The sequence below is a fragment of the Amphimedon queenslandica genome, unplaced genomic scaffold (assembly GCF_000090795.2).
Source record: "Amphimedon queenslandica unplaced genomic scaffold, v1.1 AMPQUscaffold_13197, whole genome shotgun sequence".
In the NCBI taxonomy this organism is placed as follows: domain Eukaryota; kingdom Metazoa; phylum Porifera; class Demospongiae; order Haplosclerida; family Niphatidae; genus Amphimedon; species Amphimedon queenslandica.
The window spans coordinates 81,155-105,418 of NW_003546567.1; the positions used below are offsets into that span (position 1 = coordinate 81,155).

The following is a 24,264-nucleotide window of genomic DNA, read 5'->3' on the forward strand; positions in this document are numbered from 1 at the left end:
CCTTGGGTACTTTTCAAAATTTTGGCATTTTCTTAAAATGACAGTAACTCAAAAAATTGAAGTCGGAATCAGCTCAAACTTTCTACACAGCATAAGAACATCAATATGTGCCAGAAAATGTAATAAAAGTTGAGGGTGATTTTTGAGCCATTTTTTGGAAAAAAACATGGGCTATAGCCTTTGCTTTTCTTCTCCAAAAAATATCTTAAATACTCATAACTTGAAAAATATTTGTCAAAACAGCTCAAACTTTCTACACAGCATAAGTAAAACGTGTGACTCCCCACATTCCTTTATGATAACAATAGATATTATTATTATTAATGTTAATAATAATTCACAGACATTATATGCACACAATATAATAATGGATAGAAGAAGTGTTATAAAGATGTGAAGAGAGAGAGAGAGAGAGAGAGAATGCAATGAAAAAGTTAGTGTGTTGATGTTGTTGTTACAGTGTGTGAAACAATATATATAGTACACAATAATGATAATAATAATATCAAAATAGTAAAAGATATAATTTTTGAATGTTAAAAGAGTGAATGAGAAGATAAGAGAAGTGTATGTAATACTAGCTGTCTCTTTTATTCGGTGGTGGAGGGGGAATAGTGAACACACCTATAATAAAAATAAAATAAAATAATTATAATATTCGTAAATTTCATATACTGTATAAAGGTGATATTTAAAAACTGCATAATAAAAAAATTTCACAATCAAACTTGAAATTTTTTAGCATGCAAAAATTGAATATTAAATATTGAAAAATAATTCATCTTTGCCCTTACCAGTTGGTGTAGCTAATGGAAAAGGTTGCATGAAAGGTATCACTGCAGGCATTCCTTGACTAGCAGCAAGAGCTTGTTGAAAGTTAGCCATGGCGGCCTCGTTCTGTTGCTGCTGCTGCTGTTGTTGCTGATGCTGTTGCTGGGCCATAGCAGCAGCTGCCATCTGCTGCTGGGCCAGTAGCTGCATCTGAAACGCAGCCTCGTTTGACTGAGGAATACCCATCGCCGATAACTGACCGGCTCTTGCTGCGGCTGCCTGCCAAGTCAGGAAATCCTGAGGACTTTGAAAAGTGAGACCAGCTCCGCCTGAGTTCTTGAGAGCTTCCAGTTGCAAGAGGTTCAGTTTCATGAAATCTTCGCTCGTCGTTGGGCCTCCGCCTGCTGTTAGTATGGGTGTGGCTGCAATTCCGTTACGTATGGCTACAGGAAGAGAAAAGGAATAGTTAAAATGTGGCATTGTAAGTGGTAGTGAAATTTTAATACTAAAAGTATAGATTAATAGTAAAAATCTGTTTTCACTAACAGAAGCTGATAATGATGAATACACCTAAACATTTACACTATACATAATAATAGTAATAATAATAATGATAATAATAATAAATGGTCTACACTACACTATAATACTAATAGGAAGATTATTATTGTAAAAGTTAATGATGTTAGTGCAGCCACATTAGCATTTCCTTTGTAGCCTGAGACTGATTGGTGATCTCATTAGCAGACAAAACGGCTAGGAGGCATTGGATTACAACATAATAACAATTAGCCATATGTCATCAAACAAGTGTACAATCAAAGGAAGGACAGAGGGAATTAGTGCAGTGTGTGTGTGTGTACAAAATTAATGAGAGGGAGAATGTGTTTCATATGAAAGAGAGCAATGTACAAACAACCCTGCCTAACTACAGACCTTACTATAGGTATGAGTCTAGTGTATGTACATTATATATAGTGGTATTTATGTGTGCATGTAGTAGAATGGGAGAGAGAGAGAGAGGGGATTAAATTAAAGACAATTAATACGAGTATAAAGATATGGCAGTCATGTTACACACATGCTCTAGCCTATCACATAACAGGCAGTATCTGATAACAATACTGTATAAGTGATACACCATATCATCCACACACACACACCTATTCCAGTTACACTGAATGAGCCAGTGATATATACCCCATACCTATCAGCTTACCAGTCTATAATGAGATTTTACATAGAAATGGGCTACAACACAAAAACTGTGGATTAGTATGGGACTATGTACATGTACTGTACATGCACATAGAGTGGTTACTTTGGGTGAGTCAGACCAATTATAATACATTAGTGAGCAGGCCACATTAATAACATCATGTACCCACAAGCTTCCACCACTGACTGATAGGAGTGTAGTATGCACTACTAACAAATATAAATAGCAAAATAAAATGAGGAAGCCTTCACTGTACGCATTTATATACATAAGGGAATAGAACAAGCAATAGAAATGCTGTAAACTCTGCTTTGATGTGCAACCAAAAGGAGCCAATTGAAGCTGCACCAAAGCAGAAATGTAGATTAGAATCACAAAGACTACAAGAAGACAGACAATATAACAGTGATAGTAACAGAATGAGGATTGGATCCCCAATGACAACAGAGCCCAGAGGGTAAGTGTATTATATCACTCAGTAATCAATAGCATGATCAATTATCCACCCCAATAGGCATGTAATTGAGGAAGAGAGAATACTGTCTGTTTACTCATAGTGTTATTATTATTATTATATGGAAATGACAAACAGACATCACACCACACCATCACCGGTTCACTCAACTGTCCCTTTGATAAATAATTGATGCCATCACCTCATAAAGAGATGATATGATTTGTCTCCTAATTTCACGCATAGAAAGATCCGGAATGTATTCTTGATCCAGGCCACCCTTTTCTTATAATAATAATAATAATAATAATAATAATAATAATAATAATAACAACAACAAAAATTACATTCTCTACTTTTGCTTATGCTCATCTCTACACTATAATATCAATCCTGTACATTAATCTTTAATATAAAAGCTTACAATGTGTGTGTGTGTGTGTGTGTGCGTGTATGCATGGTTGTGCATGTGTGTGTGGGTGCATTAATTGCCACAACAAATCACTCCAACAGATCAAAGGAGGAGAGAGGGAGAGAGTAAACTGATACGGTAGTGAGTAGTGTACAATTACAAATGTACAATGTACTTAAAATCAAATTTAACAACCAATACACACATACAGTTACATGGGCATATGTGGTACACGTACATGTACATTATGTGAATCTGATTACAATATTGTCTGACCTACAGGAAATATCTCAATAAATAATGAAAATGTGCTAAGAGACTAACAATTGGGACCATAATAGTAGATCATGAATATTGTTAAGGACATGAATGCAATGTGTATAATATGAATGACATTATACACTGTTGATGATGATCATGAAATAGGAACAACAATAATAATATTTATGTACATGTACATGTGTACACATACAATTATATACATTGTACATGCATCTTATTAAAATAATAAAACTAGAAAAAAGAGTGAAGCAAAGTTATGACAAAGCTTAGGGCTGGATAAGATTATTACTATCATCACCATTATTACACAAACAAACCTAACAGAAAATAAATGCATTGCATACACACATTATCATAATTATCATAATTATCACATTGTGTACATGTACAAGTATTCTATTATTATTATTATTATTATTATTATTATTATTATTATTATTATTATTATTATTATTATTATTATTATTATTGGTACTCACTTGAGTGCGTGGGTGAAGGTTGTGGAGGGTGTGAATGAGAAGGAATAGAACGAGACGAAGAAGAACTGCCTCCTCCTCCTCCATCTTGCTTGTGTCTACTGGAAGCATGTGCCATCCTCAAATGACCTCCGCCACTTTGGGACTTTCCTTCACCAGGTAACTGGCCATGACGGGACGACCCATGCTCCGGTTTGGTAGGCGTTGGTGTTATCACGTGAGGGTGACCCGAGAAACCGTGAGGCTGCCACTCGTGAGGTTTCTTAGGGTTGGGGCTAGGGGTCTGTCTAGCCCGAGAGTGAATGGAGTCCTTTGGCTTAGAGGATGGAGGAGGAGGAGCAAGAGCTGAATTAGGTTGAAGAAGCTGAAGGTTATACTGAGCAGAAAAGCTAGGAGGAAGGTGGGAAGGAGATGAGATTGATAGACCGGGTGGTAGGTTAAGGATGGTGGGCTGAGCCATGCCCCCGGCGGCTATAGGTACGAATGAAGTAGGAGGAAGAGAGCCAGGGGGCAGCCATTGCTGTATCTGCTCGGGCTCTTTCTTTATCTGAGCTCCACCAATAATGCCTCCTTCCTTTCTCTGATGAAGCCTCTTCTTATCCGGTTGAGATGGTCCTCCGGCTTTGCTAGAGGAAGAGCCCCCACTGCTGGACGAGTGGTGATGGTGGCCCGGTTTAGAGGGAGGACGGGATGGTCTGTGCTCTTGTTTAACTTGAGGTGGGTGGCCAACAATACTTCCCATGTGTCTATGGAGCATGTGATCAGATACGACAACCCCTGGTGGAATCACGCTGGGCTGATGATGAATACGCTCTTTCTTAAAAGAGCTGGGAGGGCTTGGCGACGAGGCGTGTCTGTGATCGTGCTGTTCACGAGGTCTCTTTACTTTTGGTAGACCACTTCCATCAGCTTTGAGCTTCTCTTCTGCAGCTGCAGCTTTCTGTCTCTCTCTCTCGTATGCTATGATCTGATACTCACGTGACATCGGTAGGCTGGGCTCGTACACGAATCCATCAGGTACTGACTTACCGTCGCCCTGCGACTGAACGACTCCGCCCGGTTGCATGATAACGGACGGGTCACTGGGCTTGCCACTCTTAAAGGATGAGGGGAGAGGAGGGAGTGGCTTACCACTCATTATCCTCATGCTGTCAATGTCCTTGCTAGTCGGAGGAGACATCTGGTGCTTGTGACTTGAGGAGTCGTCAGGTTTTCTCTTTCGACTGCTCCCACTCAGCCCCTTACCCTTGTCCTGAATGACGGTGTGTGTGGGGTTTCCAGGAATCATTATGCCCCCGGGGGCCATATCAGAAAAATGTGCCAGCCCGTGAGGGGGGAAGTGGGCGGAAGGATTGGAAGTATCTACGTTTGGAGGAAAACGAGAATCTAGTTCTTTCCCGATTGAAGAATTGACTGCAGCAGGAGACCAGTATTGCCCTTTCATGACTTTTGGTGGCTGTGGCTGCAACAGTTCCTTCTCAATGGCTGCCGAGTGTGAGGGGGCGTGTCCAGAGGTGTGGTCGCCAGGAGATATTGGAGGAATCTGATGGTTATTTAAAAACGAAGCCGAGTTAAAGGAGAGCTCCATTGGCTTCCCATCCTCCTTGGCCTCCTTGACGACAGACGGGGTCGATACCACACCCACCTTACGATGATGGACCTTCTTCTTGACCGGACTTAATGACCCAGAGCCAGAACTGTCGCTGTCGTCGCCTCGGTTGCCATGGAGATGAAGCCCATGATCTTCAGGGTGGTAGGCGAGGGTTGACTTCAGACAATCGCTGGAGGTTTCTTTATCCGAGAGAGTATCATCAGAAGAGACCACACCCTTTTCATCATGTACCGGTTTCATGGACGCAGCAACGTCAACCAAAGTATGAAAATTAACATGATTATCGGCGGCCATTTTACTGTCTCCGCCCCCTCCGGCAACAATAACAGAATTGACCGTGGGCGGGAATAAAACCGAGGGAGTGTTAGTGGATGGAGGACTAGTCTCTTTGGGTTTTTCCTTCTCGTCCAGTGCCAGTTGGGGCTGTGGGGACTTGACAGCATCAAAAGGAGGAAGAGAGGGACCGGTTTTAGTCTTGTCCTCGGCGCCACCTGTTATAGATGGTACGTGGTGGAGTCCGTTTGATTGCCTCAAGGGAGAAGAGGTCTGGTCAGATGTAAGGGAATGCTCTCCATTCAAATGAGTGCCTTTCACACTATCAGCTTCCGTAAACTGACCTCGATCAATCAGTTTCGACTGCTCCCGATCGGTATTCATGCTCTCACCGGTTTCCATGGCAATGATGGAGGATTCTTTGCTTTCGTCTCTGTTCTGCTGGTCGCCGTTTTCTCTCGGCTGGTCCTCCATTGCTTCAACATCAACGGAATCCTTTTCAGAGTCAGCAGATACTTTAGCTCCAGCACCTGCTCCAGTCCCTCCTAGCAGGTCCTTTAGCTTGAGAGTCATATCAGGAACACCAGCATCTGAGAGTCTGAGAGAGAGGGGGGAGGAATTGAAACAGAAAATAAGAATACAAACTATAAAGATACATGTATATGCATCATATAATTTATATCTATAATAAAAATGTGTACATTTAATCATGTGGAGACACATGCATAATTTTTATCTTAGTGGAGACATAAATGTGCATGTAAATTCAGAATAAAATAAAATACTTTTAAAGTACATGTACACATGCACGTGTACATGTATGTACATGTACCTTGGTGGAGCCCATTTGTGATGCTGTACATCAATAAGTGAACCAGAAAAAGTCTTATTTCTCCATCTTACATTAACCACCAGGACACCTGCAAATGAATACATAAACAATAAATTAATACTATTATTACGACATCAAACAGAGAGTCAATTATACATAACACAGGAAGTAGCAATTGGCATGATAATAATAATAATAATAATAATAATAAAGTACATGTATATGTAGATTTGTACATGTACATGTGGTGCATACATGTACATGTGAAGACATAGAGAGAGGTTGGAGAAAGAGATTAGAAAGAGAGAGGGAGATATATATATATATATATATATATACACACTGTATATATATATATATAGGCAAGCAAAACTAGGATGGCCTAGAGATACAAGAATGAAATTACATGTAAGACAAGGACAGTAATGCCAGCACACATGTGTACATACATGTACATGCTGTTACATGATGTAACACAGGCTGTACATGATCCTCTAGATTTTGTCATGTCTACATGTGTATATACTATACTACCCTAACATCATCAATCCTTAAAAATGAATTCTTGCGGGCTGCACAGGGAGTGGCAAGCCATTGAAACTGTACAAGAGGAGACAGGCAGTGTATCCTATTACTAATGACATAAGATATCTTCAAAGGCTTCCCCCCCCCTAGCAACAGCATAGCGACAGTGTAGTGGCCTGCCTAATCCAATAACAAGGAACAAAGCTACTAGAGGCAGTTGAATGTTTTCGTAACAGATGCCAATGATATTAGCCAGAATGTAGAGTAAGAGAGAGAGAGGAAGGAGGGGAGAGAAGTATGAGAAGATGTGGCTGATGAATTACTACACAGTATAAACTGAATTCATCCAAGTGTTTGTGAGTTGTGGTAGAGGTTGGTTGCCATAGAGTAAAGATAAATATTTGACTCATGTACATGGACAGAGAAAGATAGAGTAAGGATACCTTAATTGATCTGTTGGCAACTGGCAGTGTTCCAATACACACATACACATACATGTACACAATAATAACAACAACAACAACAACAATAATAATAATAGTAATAAGTACAAGTAGCAGCTTGGAGAGAAGAGAGAGAGAGGGGGGGAGAGGGAGAGGGAGAGGGGGGGGGAGAGGGAGAGGGAGAGAGAGAGGGGGGAGAGGGAGAGGGAGAGAGAGAGGGGGGAGAGGGAGAGGGGGAGAGAGAGAGAGAGAGAGAGAGAGAGAGAGAGAGAGAGAGGGAGAGAGAGAGAGAGAGAGTAGAGGCAACATAATATACTACTAACCAAAGAACAAACAAGATAAATTATACAAACAAATACATATTTACTAAATGGGCTATAATATATAATTACAATAACACACATACTGTACATGCATACCTTGTCAAGCCTAATGAGGTCTGACCCAATATATGGATGTAGTGTGTACATGTACATGTATTAGCAGTCATAACAAGGGAAAGAACATATGTGAAATAAAAGACTACCTTTGTAAACTTAATAGTGGGCAGATAAAGGTGTCAAAATCACACATTCATCATGCAATTGTAATTCTACAGGGACAAACCCCAAAATACACAAACATGAAATTCAAATTCCAATTAATTGTGTGTTCAGTTGTAAAAACAAGATTTAAGTCTATGAATACACCAGCTCAGCTCTTACCATACATAACAAGGGCATACTCATCTAAATTAATGTACTGTATACACTAACATCCCCTTAGATTTAAAGGAAACTAGATTGATTACTTAATAATAAAAAACACAAACTGTTATTGCTTTCCATCTCAGCTGAGTGCATATAACATGCACCACTCTACATGCGATGATGCTATAAACTGATTATAATAATAATATCATAATCATCACAAAGAGAATATGAGTATGCATATACATGTACCTATGTGTATTTTAAATGCTCAGTGTTTATCTTATGATATTAAAGCCTACACACTTGCTTATAGCAACCGGAGAGGATCATTAAATCAACACGCAAAATGTCAACAATCAAACTTAAGACAAAAAAGATTACATCTATACATTGCATGTACATGTAATCACACATCAGAATATATTGCTGAGGGGGATGACCATGTACATGTACAACAGTACAAGCAGGCATTGGATGTCATTCCCAGAGGAATAGAGTATACGTGTACATGTACACAATCTAATCAGATTATGTACATTCATTATATCCATACAATATCAAGAATGATTCTTTTATGGTGACTCTATTGATTTAGGCAGCTTTCATTATGAACCAATTTCCCCTCTATTTGTATAAAGTGGTCCTAAGCTAAAGGCCGATAATGTACATGTACATGTAACTGTATATGTAAACCTTCACATTGATTCACAGGTGTACATGTACGCATGACACAACCACAGGATTACTAGTTATAGTGACACGTGTAGCATAAGATGGATTAGGTATTAATGTATATGTAAACATGCAGGCTTTAGAGGGAAAACCCAAAATAAGATCACTAAAATGTGATTAGTTTATGAATCTACATACATGTACATGTACATGCACGCAAATCAGTAGATGTTTTTGCATGTATATGACGCATACAAGCGCCTCTATACTGACTTGAGGGTGTGTGTGTGTGCATATACGTGTACCATATATGTATGATATACAACTCAGTAATCACATAATTGGATCAGAACATGAACACACACACAATTACACAATTACATATGTATCTGTGGTCACAAATTAGAGAATGAAATCAAGGGACTGATGTCATCATGTCACAAAACAAGTACATGTACTGTACATGTACTGTGATTCAGCATGTGCATATACCAAATGTAAAATGACACAAGTTCATGTATAAAATATGTACATGTTTCCTTCCCTACTTGGAAGACTTGTAGGGAAATTAAAGAGGGGGAAAAGTAGTAAAATACAGGACATGACATGACACAATGCCTTTTCTTAGAAACAGCAAGAGATAAGAGTGTCTAACTATTAATTTAGTGGCTGATCGAATTACAAGATTACTACCAGTGGCCTATATTGAATTAGGAGTCTACAAACGAATTGGATCAGTCGTAAGTGGATTATCGATTTCGTAATCAAAGGTTCCACCTGCTTTGTGAACCCAATGTTTGAAGTTAGCAAATCACAAGAGCAGACAGTAATATATACCATGACTAATGCTATATAGGGCCTTTGCTGTGACATATGAGAGCCATGTCTGCCTCTGTCTCTGTTTGTGTGTAGTAGGATCATAGATAATAGAGTAAGGATCATGTTTGTATGTGTAACACATGCCAATCATTGCTAATTCACTTATAGTCAAAGTAACGTACCATTTTTGAAGGAGCTAATTTCTAGGGGAATCGCTATACATGTACGTACATGCACATTAATGGTATTTATAGCAATTCCTGCAATGAGTTTAATTCATGCCAATTGAGTATGTACAGTACATGACATGTACGTTTTGGTGGGGTTTCATTTTAGAAAATGGCTCTTGAATTGCCAAAATGTGTAGCCAACTTAGAATTTACCTACTAGTACTAGATCTATCACATACATTACATCATATACATACAGATCTCTCTCTCTCTCTCTCTCTCTCTCTCGTTCTTTCCCTCTTTCTCTCTTTCTTTCCCTCTTTCTCTCACCATCCAGTTCCTGACAGATAGCAGCTTGTAAGTAAGTGTTAGTCCCAGAGGTGAGAGAGGGAGTGAGTCCATCAGTAACTGCAGGAGTACCAGCCACACTCCCACTAGTGGCACAGAATGGACTGTACAGAGTTGGCTGACCCCACCCCCAACCGGCAAATGGAAGAGCTGTGTTAGTTGTGGGAGGGCCAAGAGAGGGAGAGGGAAGGACGGAGCTACTCCCGGCTGTTGCTATGGTGACAGGTTTCGGAGGTAGCGTGGGGATCGGTGGTCTTGGTTCCTGTTCAGCTGACACTCCCTGCAAATAGAGAGAAAGTGATTATTATATTAATTATTTATTTTCATATTTTGCTTGTATTTCTTGTCCCGTCTACCCCAAACACAAAATGATAATGCAGTTTATGTGTTTGTGTCTGTACTCGCGATGTACGTGTACATATGTATTGAATGCTTTCCTATCATTTGGTAACAAAAGACACGCTACAAATAAAAATGTAAAACTACAACCCAACAAACACACGATAATCAATATCACACCGTAGATCAGTATGTACCATGCATGCATACACCAATGTGCTCCTGTGAATTATATTCTCTCATTATAATTCCCAAACATCTTCCTCCCTCTCACCCTCCCCCTCTCTCTCCCTCATAAAATGGAAGTCTAGGCATTTCTAAGGTTAAACAGCATTCTCTCCAAGTTACAACCTATAATGTACATGTATAAGCAATGGAACTACATGATGTATGCTCTTCCTTTCCCCTTTCTTTCCCACCCTCTCTCCCTCTCCCTCTCTCTCTCCCTCCCTCTCTCTCTCTCTCTCTCTCTTTCTACAAACAAAACAAGCTTGACATCTGTCAGGTACAACAAAAACATGGTTCATATCCTCTCAATAGATAAATGTCACTATCAAGTGAACAAGGTATAAACATACAATCCTAACAAGGCCCTAGACAGAGTTACGGACAAAGACTAATGGAGAGATAGCAACACAGCTATGTGTAGTGGCATGATGAAAGAATTGTGTTCAACTACATGTAACTATATATCGTTGACATGACGTGTAGGAAAGTCAAAACATAGACACACATGTCCGCGGACATTTAAAATGACATATTATCTTACACATCTTACATATCATATAATGAGAGGAGAGAGAAGAGGAGGAGGAGAAGGAGAGGAGAAAGAAAGGTAATTAAGAAAGAGAGGTCAATGTGAAATGACATGCATATGTACACAATACAGTATAAATATATACATGTACATGTAACACATATTGTACATGTACATGTAGGTGACACATGTAGATCATGTACAGGAAGGGAGTCATGAAATCCATTTGGTGAGACACAATACATGTATACAGTTAAATACTGCCAGCTATTAACAAACAATGCAGTCCCACACAAAGCAATGAATAAAGGACACAGCCTGTGAATACATGTACTAGTACACATTGACTGTGAATACATTATAATGGACACTTAATATGGAGTGGGTGAGAGCTAAGGTGGGAGAATTCATGAGGATATTGAGCATAATGAATGATATAGAGACTAGGTTATGTCTAGGGAGGTTTATGTATTATTTACATGATAATGGAGGGATGACCTTATAAGTGGTGGGGTGGCTACAGGTGTTACATGTACATGTACATGTATGCAATACATGCATGTCAAGTAGAAGCATAAGAGGAGAGAGAGAAAGAGGGGGGAGAGAGAGGGGGGAGAGAGAGGGGGGAGAGAAGGAAAGAGAGAGACAGAGACACTGCTAACCTGTACTATTGATACTTCAGGTGATAGTCCCTCATCATTAACAGGTGAGTCTGGATCATGATGATGTACTGACTGAGGAGAAGAATCCACCACCCCAGAATCAATGACAGCCACAGTCTCTCCTCTCCTCTCATCAGACTCAATAGCGGATGGGACAATAGAGAGATCCAATGCATTATTCAACACTCCACCTCCTGCCCTGCCCCCTGTGTGAATGAGATCGCTGCCATACCCCACTTGAAGGTTGATAGGAGAGAGCGGTTTTAAAATAGGCTGAGAGAAAGTAGGGCCTGAGTACTGGTTATAGAAAGAGGTGTGGGTCATGGGTGGGCTTTGGGATCCTTTTAAAGCGTCGCCTCCCTCGTCCGCACTGTCAGTTCTCTCATCATCGTCTTCCTCCGTAGAAAAGGCAGGAGGCCGTCGTCTCTGGACTCTACGCTTACTCTTTGACTTTCTCTCTTCGTCACTTTGATCACTGCTTGATGAAGTGTCTCTACGGGCTTCACTTCTGTGACTGCGGGCACTTCCTTGGGAGGAGGCAGAGCTCCCTTTCTTCCCTCTGGGCTTGTGCTGGGATGGACTTGTACTGTTAATATCACTTACTGATTCTATCATCATCTGTGAAGAGAAGGGAATATAATACTAATACATTTGAATTTAAAAGAGAGAGAGAGAGAGAGAGGATAAGAGAAGAGAAGAGAGAAAGGAGGAAGAGAGGCTGTTGAGTTGGCCAAAACTAGCCTGAAAGAATGCACACACAGAAGCAGACAATGTCAACAGTGGCTGTGTTGCCAGGCAGCAACCATCGGAATGTTGTCATACTACAACATAGGAAATGCGGGGGCGTGACTGGGCAGCCTCAGCACTCATAATGTGTGTGTGTGTCTGGAGGGGCATGTATTTGGCAAAGGAGCGGTGAAGCCATGCAAAACAGCTGTCAGTGTGTAATAATAACTGGTGTAGTGTTACATGTATACAATACACACTCAGACACTTTATACTATAGTACACATCTCATTGGAATAACAACACAAGGCATTTATGGCACAACCATAAAAGGAAGTGAGGGAGATAGAGCAAATGTTTGTATCTGTGTATGTGTGTGTGTGTATATAAGGGCAAGAAAGAATGCAAGGAAATGGCTAACTGAGAAAGAAAGACAATACAATGAAAAGAGGATGGAGGGACATTTTAGACAAAAAGAGAAAGCAAGAAAGAAAGAAGAGAGAGAGAGAGACTGTATTTCACATGTACATGTACATGTATGTAGACTTATTATCATTGAAACAGTTTATATGTAACAACATGTACTGGATACAAGTAGTCTATTAATATCCATACATGTACATGCATCACATCACAGTATACTATTCACAAACAAGTGCTATACACATAATAGAGTATACTAATGATGACATTGTTGTAACCAAAGAAAGCTTTGGGATATTGTTTATGAATTGGAGAGGCACAAAAGAAACTGATCATTAGAAACAAAAAACTTCAACTTTAGCTTACCAAAATACACAGAGAGCATATATCTATCCACACACAAACACACACACACAAATAGGCAATGTTCAATGGTACATGTACATGCATGTTGATGAGGATGCGTCGTATATAGTCAATAGATGTATAAATGCTCTGTGTACTCACTTGATTATCATCCCACTAATGCAATTATGCCAGCCAAATAGACAGCCAACACACACAGTTATGTATTGATACTGATTACATTTATAATTATAACAAATTCCATAATAATGCAAAGCTCAGTAGGAACGCAACGTAATAATATATCAAAGACATATATATTTACCAACAAAAAAAATAACCCATTTAACATGCGCATAACTCTTAAAAGAGGACACCTATTCTAATATGACATATTACACGTTCGTGACACATGATATGCACACACACATTGACCCAATTAACATCATACGAACTAAAAGGGTCACATAAGAAGGGGTACATTGCTAATTAACGCCTTCCTTCACTACCTGGCCATAGACTAATACACAAAGTGAAGAGGGAGGAGAGGGAGAAAGAGGAGAAGAGAAATAAGGATAAAGGGTCATATTACACGAACTAGACTGATCTAGAGGATATCAATGTCACCATTGTCAAGAGACCAGGTTACTTAGTCAAAACAAGAGAGAGACTTCCAGATAGACACCACACACCATTCTAATATACAAACACCTACAATACATGTACACGCATAGTTGTACAATGGATGTTACTACTTATTAATAGAACAGTGTACACAAGCTAGCTATATATGTAACACCTGTATCACAACATAATTATGATTAACAGTGTGCTTGTGCTATATTTAGGAATACTAAAAGTAGTAGCAGTTGTACTATTAATAGAGTGACTACACAATGGAGTGTGGTAGAGAGGAATAGCTGGGAATAAGATCCACGGTGTATTTTACTATTTTACTACAATGATTCGTGATTGGCCATGTTATCAGATGATGAGTATTACTAATATGTAGACGCAATCCATTCAAATGACACCACGGGCAGCCATAAGAAGGAGTAGTCTACACATACAGAGAGAAGACAGGGAAGAAAGGAAGCCATGCTTAAGCAACCAGAAACCATACATTAGTTATGGGTAGGTGTCAACTTTATCAGACAAGACAGAAAGAGAGAGAGAGAGACAGAGAGAAGAGAGCTATTACATCAGGTACATGTATACATACACAAGAAGGAAAATTTAATAGAGAAAAGAATAAAAGTTGTGAGAAAAAAATACATACACAATTGTACATAAACATGTACATGTCACGTGATTGATAGTTTGTTCCTGGTAGCTCCAAAACTCTTAGGGAAAATTGCTTAGGGTACACAAGATGATGACAAAGTTGTGGGTTTTTATATACATTTCAGTTTCTGGTTATACAAAACATTAGACTATTGTTTATAATGAGGGCAATTGTTTTCCTATTGGAGCAACTTAACTTACACACAGACATGCACACAAATCACATTATGAATGTACATGCATACACATAGTAGAGGCAAGCATGACATTCTACTACAATCACATAATGCATAACACAATAATGACAGATTGTGATGTCAGACAATGTGGAATGTGGTTAATTGAACATGCATTGCCTAGGCAACGGGATTGGAATGTTAAACTGAAACTATTGGAATGAATGAGAGAATAGATAAAGAGAGAGAGGGGGGGAGAGGAGAGGAGGAACGAAGGGAAGGGGTAGAGGGTTTGCAGCGTAACGTGAGAAGAGACATGTTTTAAAATACAATTTCTTTTAATGTTAATTAATAAAAGTAAGGTGATGGAGAGGAAGGAAAAGAGAGTGAGAAGGAGGCATTAAAGGAAAATGAGCTCACCTTTGGACTTTATGGCAAGCTAAAATACACCATTAGTGAGTGAAACAATAATCGAACTCCTTTTTTGAGCGGAGGCGACGGGACAAAGATTCCTCTTGCCAACACTCCAAAAGTCTGGACTCGTCTCCAAAAACAGGTGCAGGAGAAAGAACGTAAAATGGGGAAATCAATGAATTGTAGTTGCTAGTTCTCTTCTCCCATTAAAGAGAAGAGGAATAGGGGATTTTACCGGGTTTAATAGTAAAAAGAAACCGAGGGCACACTGGAAATGGCGAGGAAATAAAAAGAGAACCCTCCCGAGCTAAGGAACGTCGGGCCCTTGAGATACACGAGAGAAAGAGATGGGAAGAAACAGGGCGAGTCTTGTGGTTGAGGATTACAAGAGTACATGCAAAGTGGGTCAGTCACCCCGAATCAATGGAATGCGGCGGCCAGTGTGGTATTAATGCTATAATAAGACACAATCTGCTCCTTCCCTTTGATGAGCTGGATTCCGGGCATACCAGACCCGTTGCTATGACTCCAGACTGCGCATGCGTAGTGGAGTCATCTTTCGCGGGAAATTTGTGTTTTGACTGAGCATGCGCAGAAATGCAAAAGGTCGGCGGGTGATTTGGCGGTAAGTGGGCAGCTCCGCGCATGCGCAGTCGCTAGAAATTGGCGCCAACCACTCCCAAAACATGGAGGGAAAAGAGACAGGAAAGATAGGGGCCCCGTCTCCTTGCACGTCTCAGGTTAACATTGTCATTAATGGCCACCTCTTACCAGGAATAATAAATGGACGTGAGTGGAACCCAAAAATTACTACCATTTTCCCTATTTTTTTAGTTATGGCATCAACCACTTCTGTTCCGCCTTCTCCAAGTCACGTGACCACTAAAGAAGGAGATCCCATTAAAGTACACATTGGTAAAGTAGTTTGAAATCACGTGATCCTTTTACGTTTAGGCTCCTAAAGTCCGACTTACCCCCGACCAAAGAGAAATGATAAAATTAGAGAAAGAGAAGGCAAGACTAGAGAGAGAGAGACTCAAGGCTGAAGCAAGGGAGAAGAAAGAGGCGGAGAAGAGAGCAAAGGCCGAGGAGAGGGAGAGAGTAAAGAGAGAGAGGTTGGCTAAGAAGGAAAAGGAGGAGAGGGAGAAGCAAGAGAGGCTGGCCTCAAAGCAAGCTGAACAAGAAAGAAAGCTCAAGTATGTCATTAATTATTATTTAGTTAATAGCAAGCAATTAATTAATTTTAATAATTATTATTAAGATGATGATAACTTATAAATTAATTTTAATTTTGCTATCAGAAGTTCAGAACAGCCCACAAAATTATTTCTATAAGTGTATATGATGTGCATGTACTTGTAGCCTAAATAAAGTCACTTTTTAACAACCTTTTATGTGTCATGTGATCAGGGAATGTTTATAAACTATGCATTTGCTGCTGTAGGGAGAAAGAGGAGCAGAAAAGATTAAAGGAGAAAGAAAAGGAGGACAAGGATAAATTAGCAGCTGCTGAGAAGGTATGGCTCATTTGTGACCATGTCTTTGTTTTACATTGTACTACATGTACATGTAGTTGAAAGCCAAGGAAAGGTTTTTAGGATTCTTTCAGAAACCACCCAAACAGCAGTCTAGACCAGTGGTATGTGTATTTTTTAAATTATTACTATTATATTAACACTTTCCCTGCACTCTTCTCTCTCTCTTTCTCGCTTTCTTTTTAAAATCTCTCTCTCTCTCTCTCTTTTCTAGGAAGTAGCTGAACAGGCCAAGTCTGTTTCTCCAATGGATTCTTCGCAGCTTCTCTCTTTTGAGGAGCTAATTCGCTCTCAGGTTAGTCAACAATCTGTCCCATTCAGTTGTCGTGTCAACACTTCAGGTCGTCGATAGCGATTATCTCCAAGCTTGTAAACACACTCGTCACCAAATATCTAAACGTCAAAGAAGAGAAAATAGAAAATCAGTGGAAGTAGATAATGCTCAAGTGTCTGTCATGGGAAATATCACTAATAAAAATGATGAATTAATTGTAATTAATGATTCCACAAATGTTGTTCAGGGAAGGTACAAATTACTGCAGTTTCACGAAAACCATCGCCCGGCTTATTTTGGTACTTGGTCAAAGTCCTCAAAGGTTCTAACTCCTCGTAATCCATTTAAGAAGGACAATGTGAGCTATTAAATTTTATAGCCTAAGTCTATGTTATGTGAACTTTGACCTTTTTCCTTTTTGTGACTGGAAATGGTTAATGATCAGGAATTGTGTGGATGGAGTAAATATACATATTAATCATATTATATTAGCAAGATATCTTCCCTTACTGGTGGCATGTTTTATGAGCTGTTCATTTGTATGTACATGTACATGATACATGTGTCACCATATTTATCCAGTAACTGCATAATGTCCATGTGGGAATAATTATAATACTTCAGTGCATATCTATGCACACAGAAATGAGGCTCTTCATATTCTTCAATACGTTCTTTTGGGGAAAGGTCCCCTTTTTCTATAACATTTAGTTTTTATTGCTTCTCCTTGGCTAATACTACTTATACCTGTGTCGGCTTCAATGTACATTGTAACGTGTTAGAAATAAATTTAATAAGAAATGTATTTAATTTCTCTGGTATCTGTGTGTGTTGGCACCACTCAGCAGGGCCTGTTGCTAGATTAGACTATATGGTACTATATTTACTGCATTGAATTGTACACAACTGCCATATTAGGATCACTCAATCGTATATACATGCACCAGTAATGAGCTACTATGTCTTTGCTATCCTTTCAAGTGTTTAGTGGTTGTACGGCTTGTGTAATAGTATATGTTATTATGGGAATTTTACGTGTTATTTATTGGGCTTGATACGCATGTACATTGTACATTGTAGTGGCTTATTTTCCATATTATAACATTCTGTTATATAATAATATGGTGCAAGTGTGTGTGTGTATTATGTACTGGTACTAATTTTTGTGCATGCCCACAAGAAATTTGAGCTCTTTGTCATTTCTTATGTACAAGCTTGATCTCACCATTTAGAAATTTAATTTCTCTAACTAGCGCTTACTGATTGATTTGATTTCAGCTGAAAGAAGCAGGTGGATGTACATTAAGTTGTATGTTACTATTAAGTTGCAATTTGACAATTTGTTTAATTATTGTTTGGAAAATTAGGGGAAGGCCAAAGTAGCTACATATGTGTGTGTACTGTGTACATTTACTGTCAGTTAGTCTTATGTATGTTTTTGAGCTGATTCTATTCAAATTTGGGTTTTTGAATTTTTAAAGTTGCTTCAAAATTGAGCTAAAGTCCCTGTACTATAGTACAGGGCTATTGGCTAAATTTCACCAAAAAATGACTAGATGGGAATTCTTCATTTTTATATTTATTTCTTGTACATGTACATGTTCTTATCTTGTCTAGAAAGTTTGAGCTGATTTCGATCAAATTTGTATTTTATACAAATTTTTTAAGTTGTTTACTTGTACATGTATAATCGTGTGCATTATTAATAGTGCTTCATTATCATAAATAGGATTTATTTGATTACGATTGTGAGAGTGACTTAGAATGGGAAGAAGAAGAGCCTGGTGAGAGTCTCTCGGCTCAAAGTGACGTGAGTACTCAGTTAGCTCCACCCACATTATATAATTGTGTTGTATAGGATGAGGTAGAGTCAGGAGATGAGGAGGAAGAGGAAGATGGGTTCTTTGTTCCTCACGGGTACCTGTCGGATGGGGAGGGGGATCAAAGTGAAGATGAAAAGGTGAAATCATAAAACAGAAATTGATGTTAAATTGGATAAAGCCAGAATACTGTATAGAGCTGGAACTGCTGCCAATATCAAATTCATTTTTATGTTTCATTCTAACTTAACTGCTGAATCACCAATATCAAATCTGCAGATTAAAAAATATTTTAACTCCTGCCAATATTTTCAGCTGTGTGTGAGCGTTGCTATTCATAGCAATAGCATTTGGTGGTTTTAAATTTTGGCATTATAAATGCATAATATTATGTATTAGCAATCTAATGTTGCACTTTTAATATTAAATATGTATGCATAGTACTTAAAACTCTGCCAAATTAAAGTGCTATATTGTCGATAAATAGAAAGAATTTTAATTTTATGAGCAGCTGTCAAATTCTTGCCTGTTGTGTGACGATGTTGCTAATAACACTAATCAATGTTAATTGGGTCAGAGGCCATTCAAAGGTGTCTTTAGTAAGAAAGAGGAAGGCCTTCCAGTCCAGACATAATGTCACACACTAACAAATTAGTGTATATGAGTGTGAAATGATTGTCAGATAGTGTCAATAGTAAGTGTGATGAATGCATTCTGCGAACTGCCAAGCTAATAACATTGTGATGTGTTAGATTTGCTATTTATTGATGTACAAGTGTGGCAAATGTTAATATTTAAAAGCTGTCTTTTTTGTACAAGTTAAATTTGGCTCTGACAAAATTTCTTTGTATGCTCACCTACTTTGTTATGATTTTTATGATTACTGTGTGTGTCCTTTCTTTTACATCTTTCTTCTCTTTCTCTAGGACAAAAGAGAAGAAAAGAATCTTGCCAAAGCTAAAGCCTGGGAAGCAGAATTCTCCCGTCAATTCAAAAAACTAGTCCCTGTAAAAGTAGGTGTGGTATGGTCATCATCAGTCGTCGATGAAAACTCTAAATCTATTCTTGAAAGTTTCTCTGCAATTCCTCTTGTGCAGCTTCCAATAAAAATCACCGAGTCACAACCAGTAGCCAAAGTATCTGCATCCACCTCAAAGAAATTGGGGAAGCGTTGTCATGACGAAATAACAACGCCCACCATGAAATCTTTAAAGGACTTTTTCAAGTCATCGTTAAGTGACTCAAAAAGAGACAACGGTAATGTTGCTCGTTGCCTTGATCTTACTCCTACTCAACCAAAAAGACCAAAACTAACTACGCCCATTTTAGAAAATGCCACTCCTACAAACGTAATTTTAATCGATGAGTCTGATTCTAAAGAAAATATAGCTGTTTGGTGTGGTAACAATAAAGACACTCCCAGTTCTGATGAAAGAGTAGAAATTGTTCCAAATTCAGAGGAAAGAATGGAAATCAGTGATAGTAAAGATTGCAAGGATGAGGGTAAAGATTGCAAGGATGGGAGTAAAGATTACAAGGATGGGAGTAAAGAACTTCAGAAGATTGACTGGAATAAATGTCTTGCTGTGAGTCAGCAACTAACAGTCCCTGTTGATTGCCATTTGTAGATTACACAATAAAGCCATTTACTACTGATATCATGCGCATCATATATGCTTTATATAACAATCTCTTGCTCTCTCTTTCTTGATATTTTAATCAATTTGTGTTCTCATTTTGATGATTCTTTATATGTATTTGGATCACTTGATTTAAAATTAGTCTTGATATACAATAATTACCAAAACTTGCCTTTATAAGTTTACGGTGTGCATACAATTTTAAATTGGCTTTCATCTTCGCTTCTACTTTTATAATTATATTTCATGCAAACATTACTCTCCATTTTACTCTATAGTACAATGGGCATTCATTATTATTAAATTTTATTTTTTTAGATTTTTAATTTGGTGTTTTTGCTTATTATCACTACAGTTGCTAAACCCTGAAGCCATGGGCATAAAACACTTTGAAGTATGCACAATACCCAATACAGTACTACTGATAAGATTACACAGATGCTGCATATGCTTTATAGTAGTGATTTAGTGCCTGAATCACAACAAGTTGTTATTAACCTCTTGCTTGTACTTAAATATAACCCCATAATAAATATACCGGTATACTGTTAAGGTTTATTCCATGACTAACCATGTGTTGCCACTAGATATACACTCATAAATGGTAGCTTTGGTAGAGTATGTAGTAAGCAGGAGGTGACGTGAGGAGATGCTGATAGTAGGGAAATGTTTCTTTAATTGTGTCTGAATTCTTTTGTCTCCCTACACTTCAAGGAATTGTGTACTATGCAATTGAAAGGAATATTTTGTACTGTAACACAATTTCAAAATATATACAGTTAAGGTTAATGGGAAGAGATACTGATAGTAGGGAAATGTTTCTTTAATTACGTCAAAATTCTTTTGTCTCCCTACACTTCAAGGAATTGCGTACTATGCAATTGAATTTATTTCAAAGAAATATTTTGTATTGTAAGACACTAATTTTTTAAAATGTATGAAGTTAAGGCTATTCTCATCCATGGCTAACTATGTAAAATGTACACTAATAAATAAATGGTAGTTTTGGTAGAGTACCATATAGCGGGTTTATTCCAAGGGTAACAAATTTTGTGGATTTTTGAAGATTCGTGAAATTAAATTCCTTGAAAATCAATCTATTACGGTACAAGATGGCAGAAAATTGGCAATTCGCAAAAATTAATTCCGTGAACTTCTAAATGCAGACCATTCACGAAAATTATTATCCTCGAAATAAACCCGCTATATGGTATTTAGTAAGCAGGAGGTATCAAGTTAAGAAATGTGACAAAAACTGATTGAGTTAACTTATTGCCACTTAAGCATTTATTCAATGTACACTCATAAGTGAGAGTATGCAGTAAACAGGAGGTGACGTGAAAAGATGCTGACTGGTTTAAGCTGAAGGGATGTTTCATGAACTACGTCAAAATTCTTTGTCTCCCTACACTTCAAGGAATTGTGTTTAAGGAATTACTTTTATACTATGTAGTTAGAAATATTTGTACTGTAACACACTAATGCATAACTTTATAGTGTTGCTAATGCATAACCTATTAGTAATAGTGAAATATTTACAATGTAATGGGACAAATATGTATCAGATTCCAGGTTTAGAGAACAAGTATATAAGGGTCACTCACACAAACAGTCAGTCAGTCAAGACGTGAGTATGTCTCTCCTGTTAGTAGTTGTTCTCTTATTCTTCAGTAGCTCCTGCAGTGTCTCCTCTGGTCAGTATTATGTGTCTGATGACTGCAGTTCAGTTACTCAGTCACCCTGTAATCCTTTACCAGTGTATGCTGGGGATATGTCTCAATACAATAACACCATCTTCTACTTCATTGGAACTAGTGTCGTTAACTTTACTTTTTCAATGGACTCAGTACAGAATATAACTCTACATGGACTGGACCAGTCTCCTACCATTTACTGCCTCTATTATGGGTCTATACAGACCTATGCAAGCAGTCATGTCAGTTTCAGTAACATATTGTTCCAGGAATGCTCCGTAAGTTTGGAATTCTCAAATAATATCACAATTACTGGTTCTGTTTTTAAAAGCCGACGTGTTAGACTTGGCAATGTTTTTGATAGTAAGGTAACATCTTCAGCTTTTGATAATGCTACCCATGGTTTATATATTATCTATTATCTACCATTCGTGTGCTATCATGAATTACAACATTACTCATTAACACTGACTAATGTTACTATGACTAGTAACTATGGCCTTACCCTATGTCTGAATCACGGTACCTCATATAACATATCAGTTATTCTTGATAATGTCACCAGTGGGAATGGTGCTTCTAATTATTTCAGTGAATCTCTTTTTTCTCTGTATATTACCAATTCATTAATATCTAATTCACGAGCTAATTCAGATGCAGGATTTTCTTTTAATTTTTTTGCATTTCAGCAATCAAAAAATTGTGATATCAAAGGCACTCAGTCACAATCCACTATTTTAATTGAAGACTCTCAATTTCACAACAATACTTATGGATTTAGGCTTACTGGAAGCTATTCTGAATTAAATACCTATCATACTATTATTATTACTGTTCGGTCATGTTCAATACGTGACAATAATTACGGTTTATCAGTTAATGGACATTTATCGGCATTAATTCATATGAATTTTATAAATACTGAACTTGTTGGAAACAGAAGAAATGAGCTAACAGGGTGCCTTTCTATTATTCTTAATAACATTACTGTTGCAAATAGTCTATTAACAGGGCTGGTGGTTATAGCCTCTGTAGTAACTGTGGAAAATAGACTATCAATTAAGAATAATACTGGAGTGGTTGGAGGAGCTATAGCAATAAATGGCTCATCTGTCATGTTGCTATCATCATCAGCTAACTTGGAGTTCATTGATAATCATGCATCTTATAAAGGTGGAGGGATTTATATTGATCAGCAAACTCGATGTCAATTTATACGTAAACATGGTTTAGTGTCACCCATACCTCTTACGTTAAAGGGTAATACAGCCGGAGTGGCTGGAAATGATACATATGGGCAAACCCATTCATTGTTCAATGGTTTATTCACTTTGACAAATCCTAAAATTGATACATCAAGTGATGAGGCTCTGCTCATTTTTTGTGATCCTGATAGCAATAATGCCATACCAATTTGGGATTACGAAGTGCAACATGTTTTTCCAGGTCAAGCACTGAAATATAATGTTGCATTTTTTTCCGAAAATTACAACGGCTCATACAGTTTTACAGATGGCACAATCACGTTAGTTATTAATGGAACATTTGAAATAAACAAGTACATTGCTAAATGTTCACTTGTTGAATACACACCAAAATATATCAGCTATGGAGAACATATCATTGCAGTCACTGTCACTATTCATGGGTTATCAAACTTACAGTATAATATTCCCTTCATTTTTAATGAGTGTCCTATTGGTTTCAGTGTAAACAGTTCAGGTGTATGCACTTGCAGTGTTTCAAGAGAGAATGTGACATGTGATATAGATAGTCTAAACATTACACACAATGGTCTACTGTGGATTGGAACATATGATACCAGTACACCTTTCAATGCTAATGAAACCAATCCTAATGCATGCATTATCAATGAGAACTGTCTCTTCTATTGCTCTCCTAATCCTGTTACCTTTCAGTTGAATGACACTGATACTCAATGTGTGGATAATAGAGGACACAGAATGTGTGGATCATGTAGAGAAGGATACAGTCTACTAATGGGATCAAACAAGTGTGGACATTGTCGTAATAATTACATAATAATAGCTTGGATTGCTCTGTTTGCAGTGATGGGTATACTACTTGTGGTTCTACTGATTGCTCTCAATTTAACATTATCATTGGGTACACTCAATGGTCTATTGTTCTATGCTAACATTGTCAAGTTATACG

General features: G+C 38.0%; 2 protein-coding genes across 2 annotated transcripts; one reads left to right on the forward strand and one right to left on the reverse strand.

Moving 5' to 3' along the window:
- Positions 1 to 307: 307 nt before the first annotated feature.
- Positions 308 to 15,552, reverse strand: LOC100637094 (uncharacterized). Its single transcript, XM_020000350.1, has 7 exons — positions 15,133 to 15,552; positions 11,759 to 12,376; positions 9,983 to 10,280; positions 6,332 to 6,419; positions 3,618 to 6,097; positions 795 to 1,214; positions 308 to 624 (listed from the first exon to the last, which is right to left on the reverse strand). The coding sequence occupies exons 2-7, from the start codon at positions 12,374 to 12,376 to the stop codon at positions 578 to 580; spliced, it is 3,951 nt and encodes a 1,316-aa protein (XP_019855909.1). The 5' UTR covers positions 15,133 to 15,552; the 3' UTR covers positions 308 to 577.
- Positions 15,553 to 15,709: 157 nt separating this feature from the next.
- On the forward strand, positions 15,710 to 20,550 carry LOC100637220 (chromatin assembly factor 1 subunit A-like). The gene is made up of 10 exons (XM_020000351.1): positions 15,710 to 15,915; positions 15,961 to 16,031; positions 16,081 to 16,322; positions 16,571 to 16,643; positions 16,700 to 16,765; positions 16,876 to 16,956; positions 17,003 to 17,293; positions 18,665 to 18,745; positions 18,794 to 18,895; positions 19,682 to 20,550. The coding sequence occupies exons 1-10, from the start codon at positions 15,813 to 15,815 to the stop codon at positions 20,381 to 20,383; spliced, it is 1,812 nt and encodes a 603-aa protein (XP_019855910.1). The 5' UTR covers positions 15,710 to 15,812; the 3' UTR covers positions 20,384 to 20,550.
- The last annotated feature ends 3,714 nt before the right edge of the window (positions 20,551 to 24,264 follow it).